Source organism: Micropterus salmoides, unplaced genomic scaffold (genome assembly GCF_014851395.1).
Source record: "Micropterus salmoides isolate LMB-PRFRI ecotype aquatic unplaced genomic scaffold, ASM1485139v1 Ms_hic_scaffold_6, whole genome shotgun sequence".
NCBI classification, from domain to species: domain Eukaryota; kingdom Metazoa; phylum Chordata; class Actinopteri; order Centrarchiformes; family Centrarchidae; genus Micropterus; species Micropterus salmoides.
The window spans coordinates 36,196,233-36,224,007 of NW_024044348.1; the positions used below are offsets into that span (position 1 = coordinate 36,196,233).

General features: G+C 41.1%; 1 protein-coding gene across 3 annotated transcripts; it reads right to left on the bottom strand.

The window, feature by feature from the left end:
- Positions 1–27,731, bottom strand: znf507 (zinc finger protein 507). Of its 3 annotated transcripts, XM_038701096.1 has the most exons (7): positions 27,597–27,730; positions 21,883–24,303; positions 20,633–20,741; positions 20,068–20,176; positions 13,078–13,182; positions 10,174–10,308; positions 1–5,598 (listed from the first exon to the last, which is right to left on the bottom strand). In XM_038701096.1, the coding sequence occupies exons 2-7, from the start codon at positions 24,298–24,300 to the stop codon at positions 5,133–5,135; spliced, it is 3,342 nt and encodes a 1,113-aa protein (XP_038557024.1). In that variant the 5' UTR covers positions 24,301–24,303; positions 27,597–27,730; the 3' UTR covers positions 1–5,132. The 3 variants fall into 3 exon arrangements, with proteins under 3 accessions (XP_038557024.1, XP_038557025.1, XP_038557026.1); XM_038701097.1 differs by lacking the exons at positions 1–5,598; positions 10,174–10,308; positions 13,078–13,182 and adding an exon at positions 18,914–19,471 and having other exon boundaries at positions 27,597–27,731; XM_038701098.1 differs by lacking the exons at positions 1–5,598; positions 10,174–10,308; positions 13,078–13,182 and adding an exon at positions 19,486–19,791.
- Positions 27,732–27,775: the final 44 nt, after the last annotated feature.

Genomic DNA, 27,775 nt, shown 5'->3' on the forward strand with positions numbered 1-27,775 from the left:
AGTCATTTATTTCTGTCTTTATTACCAAAAATACATGGCAAAGTAGTGACATAATAAAGCCTATGATGTTCTAAAAATAAATTAACATAAAGCAAGCATCACACTGCTGTCTGACACAATTCTATGTTGAACCTCCATTACAAAATTGAATAAGAACAGAAATACACAGATACATACAGACATGTTATCTTCTCCACCTCCTTTGGTTTAAATGCACGTAGCTCATTTAGCTGTGTAGCTTAAAACCATCAGTTCTCTCAAATACACTAGAAGTAAATAAGATCAGAGCCAAAATTCAATCTAAAACTTTATTTTTTGTCTCAATTATTAGTTGTTGTTTTTTTACAAGAACATTGAAAAATAGATTTTTATCTTTTTAAAAATTCAGTTTTAAAGGTTCTGCAGTATTCATCTACAACATTTACACTTTAAAAATACAGTACCAAGTGTTTGAGCTCATTACTAGGTCGTAGCTAGTACTATAAGAAAGAGCTATTTCACATTCTTGGTTTGCTGTTGTTTCTCCGTCTCCCAAACTGCTTAATAAAACGAAAATGTGGATTTGCTTCTGTGGAAAACACACTGAGGTGTTCAGATGATACCCATCATTGTCACAATAATCAAGATTTTTGCTTCAACTTCAATACCAAAGACTGTCTGTTTTGTGCACGAATCAAAACACTGATCTATTTGACCGACGTTTTGGCAGGGGGGTCAAAATTCTACTTTCAAGACAAATAATACATTGAACTAAAAGGCACATTAAACTAAAACAAAATACAATGCTTTGCTTTCAAATATGGCACAAATGTATAGTTCTATGGTATGAATTAAAATGAAAGGAGGGAAATGTAACCGTGGTGAACAAGAAAATTTGTATGCTCTGAAAGTGGTAAACAGACACTTCCTTTCATACTTGCTGTGTCTGCTGCATGTGTTGACACACTTTTGGAATTTGAGACACCAAATGGGATGTATCACTGCCTGCAAAATCCCACATGACCCATATGCATTTATCACCAGAAGAATGACCCAGGATGCATTTTCCAGCTGTCAACTGAACTTTACAGTATTTCCAAAAAATATTTTTTTTTGCCTTGACTTGCTACCAATTAAGATAAAAATGTAAAAAAATATCTGAAATGATTTCGTTTTACTTTAAAAATTACCACAAGCTATTTTATAATTACAGCTCACTTTAAAAGGCCAAGGTATACAACAGCTAGTTCATTTTTCCAGGTTCAGCTAACACTGCAGTGCTTGGTTTGCTGTACAACACGAATTGAAAGTGAAGACATTCTGTTATTCCCAATTAACACATATACTGTACAGTCATTGAGATCAGCAAGTGTCTTACTACTTGGACGCTGTCTTTTTGCAGCCATTTCTACTGGTTATGGTAAAACTGTACACACCAAGGAAGTCTGGGGATATTGTCGATTATACATATTTCTACTTACTTTCAATAACTATGATGAAAAGACCAAAATCAACAAAGTATTGACTTTGCATCCAAAGTTTGATGTATGCTATTCCTCTGCACCATAGGCCTCCATTGTTTTCCAAATACTATTGAAAACACATTAAGCCACACTGTTGAACTGGATGACATACCTGTATATTACCATGAACACAAGCACTGAGTTTACTTTACTGACTACACTGTAGTCAATCCCACATACACGTACTACTAATACTCACTAGCGCACCAAATGTGTATTAAACGCACACTTAAAATGGTACCCAAGAAATACACTTTTTATGGCTTGTTTGAGTAAAATTTGCTAAAAACCTACAGTGCCAAATGTAAACGGTGATGGATGTTTACAACAATTTTGCTGTTCACCTTTGTTTTCACATCCAACCTGTGGGATCATCTGACTGCTTGTAGGCCAGCCTTTGATATTGTTGTTTTCTATGCTAACGCAATATGGAGAAAACTAGTGAGCCGTGCTGCACGGATAATCTCGACGCCAAACCGTCTGAGAAGTATTGTGAGGAATGTAGATGGAAGAATGGGTGGATAAAAGTAAAACTGTTTTCTGACTTTGTAAAATGCAACAGCTTCACAAAAATGTCAACGTGGTCATATTATGCTCATTTTCAGGTTCATTATTTTATTTTAGGGGTTGTACCAGAACAGCTTTACATGGTTTCATATATAAAAAAACAAACAAACAAACAAAAAAACACACCGTGTGTTGAACGCTCTGTTTTAGCTATGGAGTGAACTTTGGGCTTTTCCACTTTGCAAACATATTACATGTACAAAAAAATTATATATATTTATTACACAATAAAGGAAGGGAGAAAGCCAAAAGGCATAATATGACCTCTTTAACATTTTGCACGATTGAGGCAGCGGAGGCACTAGGAATGAACGGAACATCAATTCTCCAACATAATTTAGGTTGTGCGTTGTCATCAAATTTATTTGAGCAAATGACGTGTTAAATATCAATTTGTTGAAACTCTTTTTTCCAAGTGACAGCCTTACTCACAAATGAAACGGTTGAGTACACTGTTACCAGACCTCAATTTACAATGAAATTAAAATCCAAGTTTAAAAAGGTGCCCTGTGGAGTTTTTGTGAAAACAAACAAAAATTCTGTTTACATTCAGTGTTTCCCCCCCAAAACACACTGTGTGTGTCCTTGAGCTCTAACGAATGTGTTGTTCCTTCCTCATTAGCAAAGCTTGCGTTGTTAGTATTGATGTTTAGAAGCTTAAAGTCTCCTTCTTCACTGTCCTTGCTGCCACCTGCAGATCTGTGGAACAGTGTGAAACCACTGGAAGGATTGTGTATCGCCTGACCACTGGGGAATGACTCATACAAAAACAGCTCTCTAGTGCTGCTAGAGGTCAAAAACTCCACAGGGAACCTTTAACCAGAATTCATGAATTGAATAATTACAAGCTGTAGGATTAATAGAAGATCCCGATACGACAGAAAGGGGAGGGCTGAGGTCTGTCTGTGGTCGGTTCAGTCTTTATGTCTCACTGCTCATTTACATTCATGCCGAGTTAATCCGACAAGAGGGACGCTGAAGTCCCACTTTTATTTTATTTTTTTATATATAGACATGTCACCATCTTCCTTAATTCTGACACGTAGAATTGTAAATTAAAAACCAGACAATAATTACCTGCTTTGATAATGAGAATTCCAGGCCAGGTAACAGGTCTTTGAGATAGAGATTTAATTTTGGCTGATCCACTACGCTACGCACGTGTGCAGACACAATTTCAAGCTGTTATGTCAGGCGGAGAAGGGGGGTATGAATTATGGATATTCCATTTTATCTTAATTTCCCCGGCCCCCGTCTGTGCTGATGTAAGAAAGGTGTGGCATACAGATGAATTTGTGTGTTCTGCATGACAGGACTCCATGATACATTAGATGGGCTGAGACTCTGACACTGAATGTTTAAAAGAATAATCCTCATCGTCAATCCAGGTTTCATTTTCTGTTCATTTAAAATGTTTTAATGGGATCTTGATGAGTTTCTTGGGCAAGATTGTTGTTCCTAAAATGCATCTGGGTGACAATGCCAGAATTCCTTCCCTTACATTCATTCTTCCAGGTGTTTTTTTTAATAGTCAGCATCATTTGAGATATTGGGGTTCAATTTTTCTGCCATTCACTCTGTATGAAAAGTAACTTCCACACCCCGAGACAATCAATCACTGTAAACACGAAGGCTTCATAGATCGAAGTTTCCGCTTTATCGTCATTACACTGTGCTGAGTTAAGTTTTTCCATATCAGGGCAGCATTAATTATATTACACTCTTGCTTCCAGCCCGTCACATGGCTCACCTTCCAAATCTAATTTTTACATCCATGTCTTCTTATTTCAGGCATGTTTGTTAGCTGGGACACGAGTCATTTCAAGTTGCTTTTGAAACTAGATGGTTTGTATTTTAAAAACACTGACAAAACGAGTAAGTGTAAACAAGTAAATGTTATTATATACACACACACACACACACACACACACACACACACAACATAAATTCATTTGCATGGGCTATAAAAAAAAAGACAGACATCACCTTCAATGGCAACTCTTAAAGTGAGCCTAGCACCACAATCACAAGTGAAAGGTGTTTCTGGTTCAATACAACACATTCCTGTTTTGAAATATCTAGGCAATTAACATAAATGCCTTGCCTAGGCTAACTTCCCTTTTCATCATTCCTTTTGTCAACATGCTCTGCACCAATACCTCTGTGGCTGGTAGACTACAATCAAAGTAATCCTAGACCACTTTCTACTTTGCTCTGGTCAACTTCCACTCCTCCTGTGAGAACCACTTCTTTGTCCTATAAAGACGTTACTTTATGAATGATCCAACAAGTAAAATTACAGTCACTCATACAAAAGAAAAACGGGGAAATAAGCAAAACATAATAAACAATTGCCTCTTTAAATTGCAATTACGGAAATTAACATGCATAAAATAAACGGATAAATATTAAATCATATTCAAGCTGTGATACATGTCTTTAGGCATTGGTGGGTTTGCACATGTACCTCCTTGACTAGGCTAGAGCCTCAACTTTGTCGGATTAAATACATTAAATATTACAGTAGCAATAAAAGAGCTGCCTTATGGTCACTATATCAATTAAAGTGGAAAATATGTGAATCTTTTTTCTCCATTTCTAGTGAGGGATTGTGTGGTTTTGTGAGGTATGAACTTGTCCCTGTATAGTGAAAAATCTAACTTGGGTTAGAGCTCAGGCTTGTGCCTTGCAATACAAATCACTTCCCTACTTCCCTCTCTCTTTAATGTCAAATTATTTGACAGAAATATTAACAGCTTATAACATTGTTCTATGTTTTTAACATTGCTTACAGGATATGCCACTCAGAAAGCCATTTAATAATTTTTCTCTACACCTGTTCAAGGAGTCTGCACTGGACAGTAGCTGTCACAGCCGAACTAATCACACGACATTCTGAGAAATGACATTTAACTACTATGGTACAGTAGACGTGAAATGGTTGTAGCTCAACATCTGACACAATCACCTTGAGGTAAAGAAACATCTACTTTTGTGGGAAGCAGATAACTGTAAGACCTCAGGGTCAGTGTTAATATAAAGAGAGGGCGTGAAGGGCGGGTCTCACTCTGCTGTTTGGAGGCCTGGCTGGGCTTCTGGTTGCTGTTGCTCCTTGTTGAGAATGATGCTGATGATGTCCCCCTCGTGCTCCTTCATGTGCTCCATCAGCCGCTCTTTACTGGTGGACTCAAAACCACAGATACAGCAGCAGAACAAGAGCACACAGTATTCCATGCCGGGGCCCGGGCCTGGGGCCTGGCCTGTACGTGGCTGGCTCTGGGAGCGCGACTGGAGCTGTGCAGGGTCCTTCCCCTGGGGACTTGGGGATTCACCAGGCCACTGTGAAGGGTCTGTGGTGGGTATAGGGAGGCCCCCTGAGCCATCCACAGCCAGGCCACCTGCTGCTGTTGTTGCTGATGAGAGTGTTGGCAGCGGTTCCACTAGGCCCTTTGCTTTGTCTTTTGAGTGCGGGGCCCCTGCAGGGCGCTCTGCCACGGACTCCAGCACAGCAGACAACTTCTGGGGAGCTCTGAGGCAAACAGAGGATGGAGAATAGAACAAGTGAGGGAGCAGGATTAAATGACTGAGTTGGAAATCTCACTCTGCAGTGTTGGCTCACTGAGGAATATTTCTAATTGCCCCTGTACTATTTTTTTCCCATAAAAATCTGTTAGATGATATTTTATTATCCCTATGATGCAGTGTATATTCGTCAGCAGGCAGTTATTGGTGTCCCGCTGTATCTTTCAAAACATGTTAACACGTTTTCACATTTTTTTGCAACAACTTGGGAAATAACTCAGGAGATAAAAGATATTATTGTATGTAGCATTTTAATATGCTGTGTTTATGAATGGCTGCTACCTTGGCCAGGTCTTTCTTGTAAAAGAGATTTTTGATCTCAATGAGACTTCCTGTTAAAATAAAGGTAAAAAGCCAGCCACATGGATTAAACAAGTTAACATTACCTGGTAGAAAAGGTTATCCTAAGGTGAGGAGAGTATTTGAGTTAGGATGTTTATGTAATACACTGTTCCTATCTTAAGTTAGGAAAGGAACATCGACTTAGGGTTATTACACTTCCTATTTACAATGGTTACTAAAACAGTTAAGATAGGATCTGCAAGGAGGTTTATATAATTACAGCAAGAGAAGACAAGACAACCACATAGAGTACACATATTGATTGTTTCCTTCACACAGGAAGCCCTGCTTGGTTTAAATGCCTGTCTTCGCAGACTTTCCTGTTTTTATTGTACATAGTTATTGAAATCAGAAAATGTACTGGCTGAATGAATTGGGAAGAGCCTGGTGTTGCAAAAAACAACCAACCCATAGGATTCTGAAGTTACACCAAACGTTAACTAGGTTTTAGAGCCCGAATGATACATCGGCCGGCAGATATGAGCTAATTGCATTTAATCGGCATCAGCCGTTTATAACAGCGGATATATGACTATAAAAAAAAACAAAAAACAGAGAGTCGGATCCTTCACTCATGTCATGCGTATTGCATAATTTGCTCACCAGAGGGCGCGCTGCAGCTCTACTGTTAACAACACTGCCTCATCACAAAAACCACAGAAGAAAACAATCAGCTGACCGGAGTCTAACGCAGCATGTTTAATGTTACAGCAGTTGAGAGTTGGAGGCTACGCTGCAGCCAGACGTGATTGTAGATTTATTTTTGAAACAGTGTGGCAGTTGTAGCCAACGGTCCTCTCATTTGTCCCTAGTTCAGCACTTCTAAATACCGTAAAACTTCAATTAATAGCAGAGTCCCAAATAGCCGCCTACCTCCTTTACTGGCCTGGTGTGGGAGCACATTTTGACAAATAAACACCTGCCTCCATTAAACGCCTGGTCTGGTTTTTATAGCTGTTTCTAAGCTGCTTAGATTTAGTTAATACAAACATTAATGTTTAAAGGTATGATCAATATGCCTTCAAAATAAAAGCGCATAAGCCGTCTGTTGGAGCTAGATCAAATGAATGACATGTATTTGATATTATTTGATCATTTTTAAACAAGTATTATTCTGTTTGAAATAAAGAAACTGTTTCATAGTAGTTTCAGTTTTGTGCAAAAAGAATTAAAGTTCTGTCCCATATGGACGCCTGTCCCAAATAAAGGCAGGGTCAATTCAGTGATTTTAGCAAATAAAAGCCTGGGCTATTATTCAAAGTTTTACGGTATCACAATTTCACGAAACATTACAGCAGCTAACGCTGCCCGATGATCAATTAGCCACAAAGCTAATGCCATGTTTATCAGTGGAGTAGCGATAACGTCACTGAGCCTTTAAACTATAGTTTCTGACGTATTCTAAATCTATCTGTGAGCTTGTTTGTAGTTTTAGTCAGCGTGTCGGAAATTATTAAACCAGAGCGGACATGTAAATAACCATGAGCTGAAGAATCTAACACAGCTTCCTGACAGACAAAGCAAGTCCTCGTTGTAGACAGTCATGTAGTATTAGAGGCATACAACAGCAGGTCACTGTAACGTTATCGTAGACGGCATGTTTTAGAGCTTGCTTGATGTATTATGTCCTTGTTTTCAAAGTGTTATTTACTTTGTCATACTGCAATCTGTGTCAACTGGTGGCCTTTCCCCCAAGGACTATGGACAGAAATTGGCTTTCAGTCATATCTGGTGCAATAAATGTATTGTGCATTGTCACTGTTAAACTTAGTATGCGATTCATTTTTAAGCTCTTTACCTTCTGTATTATTCAAAAGGACAAGCAGTAAATTAGTGTATAAAATGACCAACACACTATTAGATAGATTAAACATACACCCTTCTTTCTTGTGGGTCAGGCCTGTGTTATGATTAAATTAGGTGATGCATGAATTATTATTATGAGCAATGGTGGAGAAGAAGTATCAAATTTTAATAATAATTTTAATAATATGACAAAGATAATTTGTGTCAAGTCATGGCATTGAATAATGGTAGAATATAATCAGATTGGCCTATCTACAGACCACAAGAAAAACTAAGTTCACCACAGTGTGTTAAACAGTAAGAGCTCAATACCAAAACCACCAATTAATGCCTCCTTATCTCAGTTCAAATCTCCTTAGAGTCCATCTTTCTGTATCCCAGTGAGCAAACAAACAAAACTATTGTTACTATATGACATAAAATACAGCAGGTTAGTGCTGAATGCACTAACTAAATGAGTTGTAACGTGCGTTACTGAGATTGTAAAGGGTAAAATATTACCGATCTATTTTTAGTAATGCGTTATATAACTTCATTACAGCAAAAAGCAATACATTACTGTAATTGCGTAACTTTTGTATGCGCGCATTTCTACTCTGCAGCACCCCTAAGTGAAAATGTCTTCCCGTGCGCCTGTACATGTGTCTTTCTGTTGTGCATTTTTCCTGTCCACCAAGTTACCCGCGGGTGGCAGGTGTTACTTTCATTCCATGTGTGACACTAAAGTTTCTATAGTGTCGGCTTCTTCCAAGCTTAAGGGCATTAAACAACAAGTGAAGGTACAGCGTAACCTGTTAAGTTGAAGTTGCTTTGTCTGCAGACCGCTTTACTATTGGGTCTCATGTGACCAGTGTAATTGCAGCCTTTGCGATTAGAACATCTTGTTTTATTATATTGCGATAATATCACAAATGCAATTAATCATTCAGCCCTAGTAAGAAACATCATGTAACATTAAACCGGGCGTGTGCTCATACGCGTGCTCGCTTTAACTCATGAGCGAGCACAATCTGAAACACAACCACTTTCATACAGAAACCCTGCAATAAAAGCAGGAACACCATACTTGCAGGCTGTGGCTTTTCTCCAGACTTTTCTCAGGCTCTGTTACTTCAACGTTCCCGTCTCAGAGGCAACTCAACACCGGCTCCGTAACATTACTTCATTCAGCGCAGCGAGCCCCATATCGGCTCAATACTCCCGGAGTGACAGCGGCTATAGACAGGCAGGGAGACTCGGGTAAACCCCTACTGCAACGTTACAGTAATAGTTTTATCAGCTTATACATGTACTGCTACATCGTTAGCTCGCCTGCTGCTTTCAGTAACTGTCTTTATTATCTGTTTATCTTTCACCAGAGGCTCAGCAAAGTCAGCACAGCTACATGTATTGGATCATAATGAAATGGGTAGTGAGCTGGGCTGAATATTATGACTTGTGTCACACTTTATAACTGTAGGTAAATTGTCAGTGGATGGCTCTTCCTCTGGGTTGTATATTATGTGGGTCACGTTAGTTACAGCGACCGAGAGGTGGACCTGATTATTGGTAAAAGGCAATAAATGTAAATTGAACGTTACAAAGCAAACAGCGGCAGGTCCGAGCTAATGTAGCGTTAGCTGGCTGCATCACTATAGGATAGTTAACAAATCGTTCCACATTTGCTTTTTACCGTTACATCATTTCTTGCAGGCTGTGACACTTTGACATAACGTCTGTGGTACACAGGGTAGTAACATGGGTGGCGTCAGTTGGTGAAGTAAGGTGGAAAGCGATATATCTCTGCACCGGATAACATTAGCAACTGCTCGGCGTTAGCCGGCAAGCTAATGTGACTTTCTCTGTGTTTCTCCAGCTTTACTAATGCTCACTTTGTTCTTACTCGACATCATCGGAACCTGTTTGGTCTGATGGGCTTCAGCACATAAACCTTCCTTCCGTATCCTTACGTGGAGCCTGTGTTTTGCTGTGAGCCAGTTGTTTTATGGTGTTAGACTGCATGTCGTTAGCTGTCGTGTTGCCGCTGTAGTGTGAGAGAGGCTCGCGCACAGGGCTGAATCTGACCCGGAGACCTCACATTAACAGCAGAATAGTGTCTGATGCAAGCAACAGAGAAAATAGGCATGCTTCATTTCTAAGAGAGCTTTGAGCCCATTGATAATAAGGCAAAATATAATTTGATTGATTACAATCAAAAACTTACATATAGCCCCTTTAAGACCACTGAAGCCCTTGTAGTTAGATTGTAAATATTACAAAGAGTTTTCCAGTATGCCAGTGGAATTATACTGTAGATATGCACATTTACACAGAACAGTATTGTACAGAAATGACACCTGAAAGAAACTGAAAGCACAGATAGCACTGTACTTACCGGCTGCTCTGGGAAATGGCCTCGTTAATGGCTTTATTAACTTGCTCATAGTTGTAATTCTGATCTCCGGCATGCTTCCACATGTGGGATTTAAGTGATGGCGGATGACTGCATACATAGCCGCATAAAGAGCACCTGCAAGAGAAAAGGGGAAAGACAAGAGAAGAGAAACAAAGGAGAGAAGATAAGCACCAACAGAGTGAGAGCGGATCAAGTCAAGGTTGATGTAATGTGCATAGTGAGGTTCTACCAATCCTCCTCCTAATAACTATCAAGAGGATTCATCCCGACTCAAGACTCCACAGGGTACACTGCGCTCATGAGAGAGAGACCAAGAGTGGAGAGAGGAAATAGGATTTAAAGCATACTGGTGAAGTCATTTGTCAAAATGACAAGAATTATAGATCATGTCTTTATCGACAATTAAAATGCTTCAAGTTGCAGATATGATTTAGGGTGAGAACCTGAGCACACTTCAGCCATGATAGCCAACTGGACAAGATCAGGTAACTCATAAAACAACCCATGTTGTTATAAGATGAACAGAAAATCAAGTTCTCAACCTGCTAGTGCTGACATGCATATTTAAAATATTGCTTCAGGCTGGTGTGTGATCACACAGCAGAATCCAAAATCCTGGCAAGGGATTTTGCCCACTTTAAAAAGCATGCTTAGTTTTCATTGTCTTTAACATCTGATTAGACCCGTTTAGTCTGGATGTACCAGCTGCCCAGACATAGCTGCTTCTTGACGCTACTCGACAAACAACACTTTTGGACAGGCGGTTTGATGTTTAACACAGCATCAGAGTGTGCTTAGAAATCCAAAGCATGCATGCACTTAAAAATGATGCTCATCCAGTTCACTTTGCGTGCTTCCATCTTTGTATTTGCTTCATGCCTAATCACTTGAATGCTCAAAGAGTCAGAAATTTAACTTTAAGGACAATCAGTCACCACAAAGAGACAAGGCTGGCAATGAATTCAGGTTCACACACGCGTCAGCATGTGTGGTGCGGGGATTTCCTCTGATACATCAGAAAGTGAAAAGGAACTAAAAGCTTGTGTAATACATATGTGAGTGAAACACAAAGACCACACAGCAACTACCGGCAGCACGGTGGCCTACTGGATAGCACTATGGCCTCACAGCAAGAAGCTCCCGGGTTCGAACTCCATGACGGGGCGGCTACGGCTCAGGAGGTAGAGCGGGTTGGCTGTTAATTTAGAAGGTCGGCAGTTTAATCCCCCTGTTTGCGTGTCGAAGTGTCCTTGGGCAAGATACTGAACCCCGAATTGCCCCTGGTGGCTTTTGCGCCAGTGTATGAATGTGTATGACTGGTGAATGCAGATGTAGAGTAAAAGCGCTTTGAGTGGTCGGAAAGACTAGAAAGGCGCTATACAAATACCGAGCATTTGCATGGTGTCCCCCCACCATCAAAAACATGTTAGCTAGATTCTCCAGTCAGTGCCGTTTGACCAGACTTTGAATTCAATCTGGAGTTGTTGCCCGGCCGCTGTACATGGCTGCCCACTTCTCCCTTCAGGGATGGGTTAAATGCAGAGAATGAACTTTGCTACATGTATGTGTATGTAACAAATAAAGTACCTTTACCTTATCACCCTGCCGCTAAATACTACAGGGGAAAAAATCTTTCTACTTTTTTCATTATTATTCATGACCTAGGCCAACTGTATCTCTGTTATTTCTCAGTGAACTGTTTTGTTTTCACTAGAGCATACACAAACACTTTAGATTCAGTACAGTGTAGCATGACTCAGTGTCAGCAAAGTCCTTATAGGCAAGTCATGCTACTCGGCAGCCATGTTGCCAACTTCTCCGGGCAGCTGTTTCAAGGTTCGACAACTTTGCCCCAAAATAAGGTTTAAAAAGCGTTTTCCCAACTGATTATACTTATACTGCGCATGCATCACCACTTCCACGCATTCGCAGTAGAAGGAAAACAGACCCTTACGTCAGTGTTCTTTATGTGGGTCCATGTAGAGCTGATGAGGTTGGATGACTGTCCAGTGAATTACTTGAGTCCTTTTGTAAAAAGTCAGCATGTGAGAGGAACGGAGCAGTGAGAATTTCCAACCGTCGCTCACAGAGCATGTCCAGATTTCACCCAGCACCTTTCACTTTGCTCACCGCTCGCTCCCAAAAATGTTTTGAGCTTAAACACTAGCCTCCACCCAAAAGGACTGAGCAGCCAAAATTACATTTGAGTGGTTCCTGTGCAGGAGATCCCATAATGTTCCAACATTTAAAAAAAAATATCTGCTCTGCGCTCCATCCAAATGTCACGCAGTCACTGCTTTTGCTAGGTCCGGACCAAATAAACCGAGTTACAGATGTGAAATTGACTAAAAGCATCTCTCATCCTCTGCTGCTTCCATATTGACCACTCTTCTTAAAAATCTCTCTCATCCCCCCCACCAAAAAAGTACAGTAATAACCAACTTCAGTGCCCCTTTAACAGAAAATTAACTGCATTGTCTGTGCTACTTCTGCTGTATAGAGATGTTGGGCATTCCAGCTGTGCAGGTACTGATGACAGTTTAATACAGCACAAGCATTCAGTGAAGTAGTAATCAGCAATCAGTGGCTCACTTAGGGTTGCAGATATTTAACATTTTAGAGGAGGACTGAGTATTCACGCCCCTTCACTTTCTCCACCCACCAACCACTAACCTTGCAATCAGAAGCCCATTTCTCATGTCTCCAGGCTCTTGGCACCATGAGAGAGCACACATGTAATCACACACAGGTTCAGAGCCACACAGACTCTGATAAACCCAGCTTGTTTTTGCCAGGTATAGCTCTTTATTCTCACCTCAGCGGACCAGAGGTCATTCTCATCATCCCTCTCTGTGCAGTGGATGCGTGTTTGATATTTCTCACCTGTACTGCTCTAGCAGCTGCACGGCCTGGTGCTCCTGAGGGTGCCTCCTCATGTGGCTCTTTAAACTGTTCATGTTGGTGGTGGCAAAATCACAGCTGCAACACCTGGCAGATGGAGAGAGGAGAGACGAGATATGAGAGAACATGGAGATAGAGCGGCTGGTTTAACAAGCTGCTCTTTGAGGTCATCGTGTTGCTTCTTTACACTTGTAGCCTGAAGGGAGATAAGGGATTTACAGCAAAACAGAGAGGAAATGGCCACTTTAAGAAAAGGAATAAATCACAGTGTTTTTTACTTGGTTGCACTTTGGCTGTTGGGGTTGGAAGATGAAACTCGCTTTTTAGTTGCTTAGAGGCAAATACCGTACAAGGTCTGCAGACAGAGGCTACACTCAACTCATGGCCATTTCCACTGCATTAAAATAAAAGAAACAGACCAAACAAAGAGTTGCACTTTATAATGTGAGGTTTACTGAGGCCAAAATATTAAAAAGTCAGACTTGACCAACCAAAGACAAGACATTTATATATATATAAAAAAAACTTCTTCTAAGAGTCTTACAGCACATTGTTTCAATACAGAGTAATTGTTTAGATACTTTTATTTCACACCAAATGGGATTGTGGAATACTTTTAAATAAAACATTTAAATACATTCTATTTTATTGTAATTAGCTTTTTATAAAGTAGCTTTTTATACATGTTCTGTCCCCTTCCCCTGAATGTTTTGGGTCAAATTATATATTTTATCTTCTACCATAACAGTTACTACAACAACTCCGTGGGAGAAATCTATGCTACGCTATCACAACAAATATACTGCATGTACGTTTAAGCCTGTGGTGTGATAGCTGGAAAATATATTAAAGCATTAAAGCATATTGCTTTTCAATCACACACTGGATTTCTTGAGAATAACACATTAATGAAATATTAATAGTCCAGAACATAAGGACAATTCCATATATTCCAACATTAAACACACCATGAGAATGGTCAATAACATTATCCATGATATTAAAAATGACAGAATCACTGAAAAGTAAAGCTCTTTAAATTTTTCCTGACTTGGGCACAACATGAAAACTTCAGATGGGAAAAAGTGAGATTATGTAAAAATTATTATTCCGTCTAGTATCAAAATTCATAAAATAATAACATCGCAACTGCAATATCAGTCAAAAAAAAAGAATCACACTTAGATATTTTTTTTTAAAACAATGTTCAGCCCTGTTTTAGCGGGAGGCTGTGTACCTTTACATGCTTCTCACAGCTGGTGGTCGAATTTGAAACACTGGAGCACATTTTTTGGTAGTACACTGTCATAGACTAGAGAGGCTGTACATGATGTGGCAAAATGTTTTTACTACTTGTAAATACAGTGCAGTCTGCAAAGACTTGGACACATTTTTATTCACGATGGCTCTGTACTCCAGCACAATAGCACAATCTGAAATTAAACAATGACTATTAGGGGTACAACAGATCACAAAAGTCACGGTCCGGATCATTCTATGGGTTTGAGTTTTGGATCGGATCAGCAGCAGCAGAAGAAGAAGCAGGAGAAGGAGAAGAAAGGGTTAAATCAATTTTAAAATGAGCTACTTTGGCTCTGATGTAACCAACTCTCTCTCCTTTCACCACGAATGACTATGAGGGTGAAGTGCTAACCTTCAGCTTTATTTTGAAGGTGTTTACACCCGCACTGGGAGTAAAACAGTTTCAGTCTTTCAGCAATTCCAGACCCGATGTGCTGGAGCCAAAACATCACAAACTGTAATATGGTCCTAACACCTACAGGCCACACTGCACCAGATCTGACATCCCATTCAGATTGAAATGTTTCTTTTACCATTACTATGTTGTAAATGTGTAGGCCTTTATTACCATATAACTAGACCCCAATGTCAAGTTTGATCCACTCACTTCATGTGCAAAGGCAAAAAAAGAGGATCTTTACATGTCAACATGTCCTTTAAAAGTATAAAGTCATCTGTGCCTGTGAAAGCACGCGGTCGATGGCACAACAAGTATGTACACACACTAACAGCAGCACTTCCACATTCTGTGTACATATCACTGAGTGACTTTCAGCCATGAGACTTGATTTACTGCCCAAGTTTGAATTTTCAGAATGTGCTTGTTGGGAGTATTGATGCTATATTTCCGAACTCTACTTTTGTCCTCATACCATTGGCTCACAAGGAGACTGACCATTCTGGCTAGAAACAGCAATTAGATTCTATGACCTTTTCTAAGAGCAGAAAGAAATCCTGCTATGTTTGTGTGTTGTGTACATTTGACCTTAGAGCACAGGCGACAGCATACTGTTATGAAAGCTGACAGAAAAACCTGTATGTGTTCACACCTCACGGCAGCTTTGTGTTCACATAAAGGATGAGTGCTAATACAGAGTGTGTGTGTGTGTGTGTGGGGGGGGGGGGGGCAGTGAGGACTGTGTGAGAACTGTGCCTACACAGTGGCCCAGCATTACTGCGCATGTACTGCCATCTAATGGACCTTTCCAAGTAGTACAGCTCATGCCGATCTTAAAAGTCAGTCACCGGCATGGGAACCAGCACATAAAGACCTCAGTGTGTGGCATCCGTTTGGTTAGGTCACTCTGTCTGAAACAGGAGGTGAAAACTGAAAATGTAATATTTACTGACCAGTAAACACTACCAGACAGGACACAACGGAAACACTGAAAAGGAACTGAACTCTAATAAATATTATGTTGACTTAAACCTAGTGCTCACAACATTTTTACCACATATTAAAAGTTTTCCCAGTTTTATGTTGGAAAAAATAAAGAATTGCAGAAGCTTATATTCTAAAGCCGTCTCTTATGGTAATGTTGACATCCAGTTTGTAACAGATAAATATGCAATCAGTCTCCAAAAATAGAGATTGGTGTCTGGTTTATGAATGTGCTGCCATTACAGCTAAATGGCATGTCATTTCTAAAATTAGTAGTATAGTCTCACAATTTACTAGATTAGATTTGCTAGTGTAGTGGTTGTTTGTCTGTGTGTGGCCCCGCAATGGACTGGTGACCTGTCCAGGGTGCACCCCACCTTTCGCCCGATGTAAGCTGGGATTGGCTACAGCCCCCCCGCGACGATGTACGCAGGATAAGCGGTTGAGGATGGATGGATTTGCTAGGGTTGTGCGGTATTGACTAAAATCTCCCGATATAGGTCAATTCATGTCCCAATAATGATGCATATTTTTTGTAAATTCAATGAAATATCATGAGATACTGTTGGAATTTCCAACAGTTATGTTGGATATTCAACAGATCCAAACTAACTTAGCAAAAATATTATGGTCAAGAGTGGAATTTGCGACATAATGAAATAAATAGAGCATAATTGTAAACAACAGACTTTTTTATCGTCAAACGATATATTTGCTTTCATTTAAGGATGGGGGAAACATGTTAATGTTTAAAAAAAGACAATGGTGACTGAGGAAAAATAGGGTTTATAATGTTTTCACCTCCATCCCAAAACTTACAAGGGGGAATGCCGACATCAGTCCCATTTTTTATTTATCGGCCTTGTGAGAGCAGGTATCGGCCGATGTAGATCATCTCAAAATGCCAGATATCCCGGCTCGATTAATCGTCTTATCATTAATTTATTTGAGTGCATGTGTGTGTGGGTCTGGGCTGCCTGTCACCCATCCTCTTTTCATCCCTCTCACAGGGGCGAAGGGAAGACAGGATATTCAAAATCACAGGAATGTGCGATTTTACCAGGCTTCTATAAAACGTGTGTGGCACATTCAGTTCAGCTACAGCACTGTGAGATCAAGCTGAGTCGCTGCATGAAATCAATAGTGCCCAGAAATGAGCTACTGAGAGCTCTACAAGAAGGCTGCCATGTGGGACATTGCATGGCCCACGCAGGACAATCTACCTGCTTCTCCCTTTTTTCTTGTGATATTTGAGGTTGATGCCACAAATTCCCAAAACTAGTTAGCGTCAGGAGTCTCACTCCAGATTAGACGTAAGTATTTCACTGGAGCTTCCTCATAAACCACTCTGCTGAATGGTGCATTACTAAAGTGATTTCACTGATAATGTTAAGGTTCCTCCACTGTCTCCTGTTTCCATAAAGTAAGACATCTTCCCATCGTCTGATACTTTACCTGGTACACACTGGTTTTCATTAAATCATTAATTGTTTTCTCTGTATTCAATAACTTTTAATAAATCTTTCATTTATGAAAGAACTTGATTTTGTGGTTTGTGTGTGTACTCGTCAAGAAGCAACCGTCAGATTGAGACTAAATTAATTGGCTATTTTCCTTTTCCTTTTCCTGCCGCTACTTCCTGAGCATGGATACTATAAAAGAACAAAATGACCCCACAATGCTAAGTAGAATATACTGTATAATATCTACAGCACCTGGAGACCAAGATTGAGGATTTTGTTAAATAAAATAAATATGAACCTTTCTCATATGACATTTTAAATGATTTGTTTAAACCATTATTACTATTAAGTAGTGGTGCGACGAGACCATAAACTGTACTTAACCCACTAGACGAGACAAGATTTTAAAACTATTTTTAAAGAAATATTTAATACTGAATATATGCATATTTATTTATATTTCCTGCATTCTGATTATTTTTTATGCACCAGCTTATGGTGATTTTTTACTTTAGTTATATAAAGAGAAACACAAAATTCAGGAGGCAGGTGACAATTCACAATCTATAACCTAACTATAACTGAATCTAAGTCAGTGCAGCTCTCAGATCTGTTTCTCCTGTAGATCAACTTATTTAATATCATCCGTGTTGAGTCATGATTTAGTCTTCCCTCCTCTATGTATCTTTGGGGAAGTAAAATCTTTAAATGTGACTATGGCACCTTTTCACCTCAATGAGAATTGAATTAATTTTAATTCAGTTATAAACTCCTGGACTTTAATAGCTCCTGTGTTTCAGCAGATTTTCTGCTCATGGTCAAAAATTTTAGCACATTCAGAATCTCCCCCACATACCTGTGTTCTCTGACATGTTCAGAAAAAAGGCAGAATATTACCAGACTAACGTCATCATTTGATGAGAGGCCTACCTGCCCAATACTCTGCTGTGCATTACGTTTTTGATCTGCTGGTAGTAACGTTGTCCCCTTTAGACCGTTTGACCGACGCAGTTTGGGACTGCATGTTGCACGTGAAACCGAAAGTAAATGAAAAACTTTTGATCTCACCACAAATCCACACACATTAACTTCCAGTGCAGCTCACAGTCCCAAACAGAGCAAGGTTGCGCTTCAGTTTTTAGATGTTTATGTTGCAAAACTCTACCAGCTATGTCACCACTCGTCACAGCTGTCTGGACTCACAGCGCGAGCGGTGCGGTTGATTACTATCGCCGGAGTGGCATCAACTGGGCGGAGTTGACTAGCTCCGTGAGTCTATCTAATCACTTACACATTTGTATTTCACTGCGTGAGAAAATTAATATGTAGCTTGACAGTGTGTGATAAATGTAATTTGTGTGAGTCTCACGAGACAGCTTTTTACCCGACGAGAATTCTTGTCACAATTCAATCTTGTGGGATATTGTCAAACCCCTACTATTAAGATCAATTTAATCACAAAAAAATAATGGCATGTTTAATATCTTCTTTTTCCTCATTGAAAATCAGGCGATCAATAACCTGCAACATGTTTTTAAACACCACTGAAACGGAGTTCAGGTTTGCTCAGTCAGTCAAACAACTGGCGCTGAAAAGGCACCAGGGTGAACATTAGACATTACATGATTTAAACAAGGACATGGACAGTTTTCACAAATGTACTTAATAATTTATTAAACATGTGCACTTAAACTTGTAAGTTATGCATTGTGTTCATGAACGTTACATGGTTTTTACATGGTAACTCAATAACTTAGATAGTTTAATTCTCCTGCACCCGATCCAGAATTTGATTAAAAACAGCGGTGCACGGACGACTCAGATTCAGGGTTGATTTCAGTTAGTTATTAAAATACACAGATTCTAAGTACTAATAAAATAAGAGAATAGAAGTTCAAAAAAGGCTATGTACAACATTCAGGGAGTCAACATCTAGTTGCTAAAATGTGTTTTGTATGTCAATCTCTGTAGTTTGTCAGTACTTTACAATACAAGAAATTGGGACTTTGTACTTTGGTATGTTTTAACTTTGAATGCTGTCATGCCATTCACTCTTAGAAACCAATTGCAGTGAATTGCTTCTATGTTGTTTCTTTAACAAACTGCTGGGTTTGGGCAGGTCCAGGTCCCACCTGTTGACATGAGGCGGCTTCTTGACATCTGTTCATCCATTACAGGTGAAACTTGTACATCTGAAGAATGTTTCTCCATAAAAACTTCCACAGAGCTTCTTCCAAGTGACAGAAAAAAAGGATTTTTGTGTGCAGTGTAAATTTGAGATGGACACAAATTGAACTGAACTTTAAGTCAGGAGCTGGTGCCGTGGCTCGTATGCTAATCCATTCTTTCACCTGTATTCTTTGTCTTTTAATGTTCATCTTTATATTAATAATAAATCACTCCTTTTTCACATGTGTTATCTTGACAAAACGTGGTTTGGAGACCAGTCATCGGGTCCGCTCGTGATGTGCGTTACTCCCTGTTGCCGATCAGTCACGTAGTGTGCCAACAACTTCAAGACGCCCGTTACAAGACAGCAAGTCGTGCAGTCTGAACAGCACAGAGATCAGCAGACGGACCACAATTCTATCAACCCATCTATCAAGTTTCCTGTAACTAACAAATTCAAAATGTTCCTGAACTCTACACTACATTTCCTCCTAGCTATGAGTTGCTGCGAGAACATGTAAGACCTTTAAAGGGCTTTAGTTTAATCCTAAGTTCAGTCATTTCAAGACATCATTCAGGACCTTAATTATACGAATTGGTCAGTGAGTGGTATTTGCATTTGTATTTAAGTGATAGTGGTGCATTTCTACAACTCACCGATAAGGCTTGTCAGAGTTATGAATCCGCCGGTGGTTCCTCACACCAACATATGTAGAGCTGGTGTAGTCACACACATCGCACTTATACATCTTCTGCATACCACATTCTGTAATGGAGGACAAATGAAAATACACAACTTTCTGAAAACTCTGGCAAAAATCATATGGTGGCAGCAAAAGAACAGTGGCGTGGAGAGAAAGCTCTGATAAGGGAGGATGAGTGTCAGGTAGTCATTTAAACATCCATCTATCTTCCTATCCAAACTACGGAAGCCCTAAGTGGCAAGTGAGTAAAACAAATCTGGTGATCCATTTTTTAGAGGCAGGTCTCTTCTCTCCTGTGTTTTGAATTGTGGTTAAAAATGAACTGAACCGTGGATTTGGAGAAGCGTTACACCCCTATGCATTAAGTTATGCAACATTACTTTCTTTTCTTTCACCTGTCGTAAGTATTGGAGAATAATTATTTAGATCAGATTTAGAAAATACAATCACTGGAATGTTTCATTTCTTACCTGCCTCTCAGGGCTTTCACATAATGAGGCCATAGAAACACATCTTACCTTCAACTGTTACTGGCTCTGCATCTTCCACCATGGCCACGGTTTCAGTGACTGCTGTGAGGGCTGCCACGTCACTGCTGTGCTCCCTTTCATGATTTCTTAACTGACTCTACGGAAGGAAAACACACACACAAAATATAATTTCTACAAAAACAACTGGACATGACCTGCAGTGATCTTCAGTGATGCACTGTTTAATTTCAACACCCCCTATAACTCACTAATGCAATCTCTGGAGCAGATATCAAAGTAGTGGACCAGCCTTTAACCTTCATTATTATAAACCTTCTTGGCCTATATCCCAAATTGGTTGGACAATATGAGGAACTTGATGAATAACCTCTGCTACAAATCGGCACTGGAGTCCCACAATAGGAGTGGAATCAATAGTTTTCTCCTTTGCCTGTATCATCAAACCAAAGCAAACCTTCACTGCAGTGCCAACTTTCAAGGTCCAGCACTCCACACAGGTAATTTAATTGTTATCTACTATATTACTGATTAATCTGTCGATTTCTCAATTAATCCATTTGTCCATTTAATGTCAGAAAATAGTAAAAAAATGGCCATAAAGATGTCCAAGAGTCATATAGGCTATGAAATAGAAAAGCATTAAATCCTCATATGTGAGAAGGTGGAACTAGAGAATGTTTGGTACTGTAACTTGGAAAATAACCAAATTTATCAATGTTCTGTCCATTTGACTAATCGCTGCAGCTCTAATACGTAAGATATTGCGATGTCACTGTGTATTACAACATATTACATTTTCTAAAAACTGATTTGGATGGAAACCTTTCCTGGATAAAATAACCAGATGTCTGAATGGTTTTTCACTGAGAAATTACCTCTTTACATTGGTGAAAAAACTAAAAACAACATTACTATTATCAAAGTCCTTCTCATTGTCTTCTCCAGAGCACCAGCTGAGTGCACAGTGACACCTCTCTGGAGCTCTGCCCTCCTGTGGCCGCAGACACAGCAGCAGCTTCTTCTCTGCTGATTTGGCTCACTTACTTTGTTCCATTCTTACACACTTTATCATGACTTTTTCATGTGACTTTTGTTCTTACTCTGTAAGGGTATGAGTCTTTGAATGTAGTACAATTTTTGCAATAAACTTAAGTCAAACTACTCCCCCCCCCCCCCCTTTTTTTAAATACAAGTAAAAAAAACCCAAAAAAAAACAACTTCCACCCCTGAAAATACCAGGATTAAAATGTTTCATGTGCGCACTGACATCTCCTCACCTTGTAGTGGAAGGCATTTGGGCACAGCTTACATTGGTACATCCTGGTCTTGCAGTGGTGGATCATATGGCACTCCAGGTCCTTACTGTCTGAGGCAATGTGTTCACAGATGGGACACTGATACGGCTGCCTCTGCCTGTGCACCCGTAGATGCTGCTTAATGTAGCCCTTATTGCCGCTGCTGTAGCGACAAAGGCGGCACCGGTATGGCCTTTCAGTGCCGGGGATGTAGTCCACCAGACCGCCATCAGGAGAGGCGACCAACCCGTCCATTCCTGGGATGCTACACATGTAACTCCCAGCGCCGTTTCCTGCGACCACACCGGCCACGGCTCCGTTTTGGAACTGCGCGTTGTCCTGAAGCTCCTTCAAGATATCCTCATCTGACGCATTCTGGTCCGAGCGCTCTCTGAGTCTTTCAATGACGGTGAGCAGTGACAGGCTGATGCCGGCTTTAGTGGAAGGGCCCTCCTCGTCTTCCTCCCCAAGGCCCAGGGACCCCAAATCTTCCTCTCTGTCCTTGCTATGAAGCTCCAAATCCAACAGAGCTGCAGTTGTCGCTACATCAGAAGCCTTCTGTCCAGCTGTAGCCACCTCTACGAGTTTCTCGCCCGTGTTTGGGCTCTGTGCCTGGGCTGTACTGGTCTTCAGTGTTACTTTGGAGGTGGAGAGCTCGGGGGTCCTCATAGGCATAGCTACCAGGGCCTCAGCAGCCAGAGAGTGCAGACGGAGAGACTCAGAATGTGTCCTCTTGCGACCAGATGGGGGAATGTTTTCATCCCGTGGAGGGTCGCTACTTATAGCGACAGATGATTGGATATCAGCTCCTACTAGCTGGCTGTCAGTTGTGCTTCCCGCACTGCAGCCAGGGACCAACTCCTCCTTCGTAGTACCCACATGGTCACGCTCTTCCTCCTCTGCATCCAGCAGGATCTTGTCCCTGTCCACGTCTGTGCTGAGAAGAAGTGGATTAGTCGCCATGACTGAATCCTCAGCTGAAGGCAGGCGTTCTACGATCACGTTGATATGGCCGGCACTGTTGGGACTGCTGTTGATAATCTTCTGAGCTGATGACAGTAAGCTGTCTGTGACAGAGGTGCTGTCATGGTGACTATCAATCTCCACCTCAGACTCCGCCTCCGTCGTCACCTGCACCTCCACCATGGGCTCCTCGGAGGTCAGGTCTTTGATAGGGTACACACTTTCCTGCTCTTCCTCTGCTGCTTTTGGACTTAGACTGAGATGAGAAACCGGATGATTCACATCCTGTTTGTTCTCAACAGCCAATGGAGCAGCATACAGCTGCAGCTTGAAGGCAGTGGGCAGCTTTTGCAGACTTTTATCTTGAAGAACTGGAGACAGAACAACTACTTCCTCTCTGGTTGCGGCAGTGTTAGCTGCAGCCTGTGCCTCTCTCCTTGCGGAAGCCCCATCTTCATCCTCGAAGATGGGGTAAGAGCAGTCGACCAGGCCTGCGTGCTTCCAGGCATGGGTCTTGAGCATTCGCTGCTGGCTGCACACATAGCTGCAGATCAGGCAGCGGTACAATCCATACTCTTCATAGCTATACCATTTTGTCTTCTGTGGTAGCTCCTTGGAACCTTCCACTGAGCTCTTGATCACCTCTGTTCCTCTACTGCCGCTGCTCCCAGTCCAGTCCCCATCCTGCTGTCTTACAACCTCTTCCATGACTTCACTACAAGCATCCGACAGAGTGGAATTCTTCTTCAGGTTTCCACCGTTGTCGAAGTGCAGCCTGACATGTGCCTCCAGCTGCCCCTGGTCTCTGGAGGTAAAGCGACACTTGGAGCACATGAGGATGAGGTCAGTGTTTTGCTCATTGTGTTGCTTCAGGTGCTCTTTCAGCAGAGGCAGCGTTTGGGAGACATATGGGCACAGGCTGCACTGATAGCACGTCACTGTCCGCTTGTGTTGGCCGCTGTTGGGGTTGCCGGGTACCTCCATTACCACAGAGGTGATGTTGTTGTTACTGTCACCTGACACAGGTGAGGAAAGAGCGCCATCAGCCGTGCTGCCACCTAATCTCACTTCCTCTGCGCTCTCCTGCCCCTTACTGTTCCTCTTAATTTTCTTATAGAGAGGGCCTCCTCTGCTGGCCCCCGTCCCCTCCTCACCTCCTCCTCCCCCAGCAAAAGAGGCCTGTTGGAGTGCTCTTTTCTGTCCCACCAAGGTGCTGCGGCGCTGGGGCTGCTTCTCCACAATTTTGCTGAGTTTCTCAATGACCTGGATGAGAGAGTCAGCAGCTTGTTTCTGCTGAAGACTCTGGGAGGTGTCCTCCACTATCGCTTGCTGGGTTTGGGTTTGAGAGAGGGAGCCCAGTGCTGATGGAGTGGGGGAGGAAGAGGAGGCTGTGGAGGAATGTGTGATGAGTACAGCTACATTGCTGATCTCCTCCATGACCTGGCAGACAGCAGGGGAAAAAAGAAGTTAGTGTGTAAACTGGCTGGTTACCAATAATCTGGATACAGATATTGTTGTAATACAATATGTAAATGCCCCCGCAGAATGTCGGGGTGCGTGTAAAACAGCGTTGGACACTTAAACTCACACACAATCAAACGATTTGAATTTTTTTTCAATGTAGGATAACAAGAGTGGCATTACCACTGACAGTCTACCTGCTCAGCCATGAGCTTACTAATGATTTTTTTCTCAGAGGCACAACACCCACTACTATTTAAGAGTAAAATCTAGGGAACCACTCTCAGTATAGATTATCTGTCTACAGTTTCTAGTATATTCTTTTTCTTTCTTTAAAATACTGTATATAATAATATAACAAAAGATATAAATCTGACAAAAGCAGTCTTCACATTCCAGAAAATGAAATTATGTATGTGGTAAATACATTTTTTGTGGTGATTTACAGTACATTACAAAAGCTTTGGCTCAATTTACACAAGGTTACAAAGAGTAAAAGTTACTTTTGAAACCTACATGTTATTTTTTGAATATGCTTCATTACTGTGATATAAATAATGTGGTCTAGAGAACACTGCAGTACATCATTCATTCATACTTGACATGATTGTGACTGAGTTTTTGTTCTGTTTTACACTGTTTATGATGCCGTACTGACCACCAAGGTAATGATGTTAAAATGAGGAGAAGAGGTTGCAAACACAACTTGCTTGTTCAGAGAACTCAGTGCTTAGAAATAAGCATTGAAACTTGGGTTGATACTCATCGGCCACTTTATTAGCTACACCTGTTCAATTGCTTGTTAACACAAATAGCTAAACAGCCAATCACATGGCAGCAACTCAATGCATTTAGGCATGTAGATGTGGTCAAGACAACTTGCTGAAATTCAATCTGAGCATCAGAATGAGGAAGAAAAGGGGATTTAAGTGACATTGAACGTGGCATGGTTGCTGGTGGAGTATTTCAGAAACTGCTGTTCTACTGGGACTATCTCTAGGGTTCACAGAGAATGGTCCGAAAAAGAGAATATCCAGTCAGCGGCAGTTGTGTGGACGAAAATGCCTTGTTGATGTCAGAGGAGAATGGGCAGACTGGTTTGAGATGACAGAAAGGCAACAGTAACTCAAATAACCACTTTTTACAACCAAGGTGTGCAGAATACCAACTCTGAACACAACACACAACATGTCGAACCTTGAAGCAGATGGGCTACAGCAGCAGAAGACCACACCGGGTGCCCCTCCCCTCAGCTAAGAACAAGAAACTGAGGCTACAATTCTCACAGGCTCACCAAAATTGGATATAAATAGAAGATTGGAAAAACGTTGCCCGGTCTGATGAGTCTTGATTTCAGCTGCGACATTCAGATGGTAGGGTCAGAATTTGGCGTAAACAACATGAAAGCATGGATCCATCCTGCCTTGTATCAACAGTTCAGGCTGGTGGTAGTGGTGTAATGGTGTGGGGGATATTTTCGTTGCAGACTTTGGGCCCCTTAGTACCAACTGAGCATTGTTTAAACACAACAGCCTACCTGAGTGTTGCTGACCATGTCCATCCCTTCATGACCACAGTGTACCATCTTCTGATGGCTCCTTCCAGCAGGATAATGCACCATGTATCAAACCTCAAATCATCTCAAACTGGTTTCTTAAACATGACAATGAGTTCACTGAACTCCAGTGGCCTCCACAGTCACCAGATCTTAATCCCATAGAGCACCTTTGGGATGTGATGGAATGGGAGATTCGAGTCATGGATGTGCAGCCGACAAATCTGCAGCAACTGCGTGATGCTATGATGTCAATAGAATGTTAAAACACACCCTGTTGAAAGTATGCCACAAAGAATTAAGGCAGTTCTCAAGGCAAAAGGGAGTCCAACCCGGTACTGGCAAGGTGTATCTGATAAAGCGGCCAGTGAGTGTATGTTTGTATTCTGGGGATTGAGTATGTGATTTACTGTTTTGCACTATGTATGTAGGCACAGTGTGTTGTGTTACAATGTAAGAATGTAACACGTCCATCTGGCTGTTCACATTGAAAGTTTTGCACAGTGAAACTGAGCAAAAGCAAGTGAAGTGCCTAACAGCGACCACTGGTTCTATCAGTCACATTTCCATAAAGACATGTCGTCTCCCTCAAGAAATCGGTTGAATGTTTGTTCTTCAGCCAAAAAGAAATAAATAACTGACCAGACTGACACTTTGTGCCCCAGTATTTACAGAGGTTCTAGTGAGGGGACTGGCTATTTAGACTAAAATGGAAGTAGTCCAAATGATAAGTGTGAATGCTTACCTCATTCACAAAAAGCCCTGCCACTGCTGGTCAATAGAGAGGCAAAAGTGTGCACCATGTGCATGTGTTTACAAACCAAGCTGGAGGGAAATGGTCACAACTCATGTGGTTTTATTCCTTTCATCTCTGCAAATCCAACACTTCCCTCTTTAATCACTTTCAGACCACAATTCACCTTCCTCTTTCTCCCACTTCTGTATGACTATATCAAAACAGGAGGATACACATTTGGAGAAGAGTTGCCACGTTCAACAATTACTTGCTGTTATCCAGCTCAACTCTGAAATCTGTGGAGTGAAGCTACACCGACACTCACAAAATGTTATTAACACTGAATCCAAGAATAATTCAACAATCATGGACAATCACTGTCTTACTCAATAAATGTAAATCTGCCAAATAAACAACTCATGGTCAAATAACTTTGTCACTTTCAAAGACAAAGTCTAGGCTTTCTGTAGTGCATTTGATAGTTTCCTGAAGTTTAATGTGACTGTGCTCAGATTAGCTTCAGCACCACCATCGTGTGTATTAACTAGTCTCAGATGAGAACTTGCTACGTCAAGATCTAAAAATATTCACTACCTTTAGAATGAAGTTGAACACAGCCTCCCAACTCATACTCAAACATCGGATAACCACTTGCCGAATCTACAGGCTAATGTTAACTTAGCTGACATGCTGGCGCTGCTACGACACTAAATACACTTTAACGTGAAGAAGAAACTGGAGTAAAAAGCAGCAGGACACACACAGTTAGCTTCACAGTTAGCTGCCAGCTATTCAGACTCAGACACACACACACACAGACACACACACACAGACAGACAGACAGACAGACAGACACACGAGTCTCACACAGTGCTAGCAGTTACACACATGCATGTAACGTTACAAGGGCATTTTAATGATCTTTTCGGTAAATGAGTGACGAGGAAATGCGTGGCTGTATTTTAATAAACATATACTCACTGACACGGAAAGGCTCGGGGCTCTTTGTCCTCAACACATAAAACTGCTATGTTTTATCCGTTAGTCATAAAAAGTGGCCTCCCTCTCTCCCACATTGCAAAATGGCGAGGATGGAATATCAATCACGTGACTTGGACTTCGGGTCAGGTGACGCGGACCGATGATTGACAGGATGCCTG

Bases quoted from the DNA above. Each gene is read 5' to 3' on its own strand.
- znf507 (XM_038701096.1), bottom strand. From the start codon at position 24,300: ATGGAGGAGATCAGCAATGTAGCTGTACTCATCACACATTCCTCCACA. The intron at 20,177-20,632 runs GTAAGATGTGTT...CCTCCATTACAG, and splicing joins AGAGCCAGTAACAGTTGAAG to AATGTGGTATGCAGAAGATG. The intron at 5,599-10,173 runs GTAAGTACAGTG...TGTTTGCCTCAG, and splicing joins GCCATTTCCCAGAGCAGCCG to AGCTCCCCAGAAGTTGTCTG.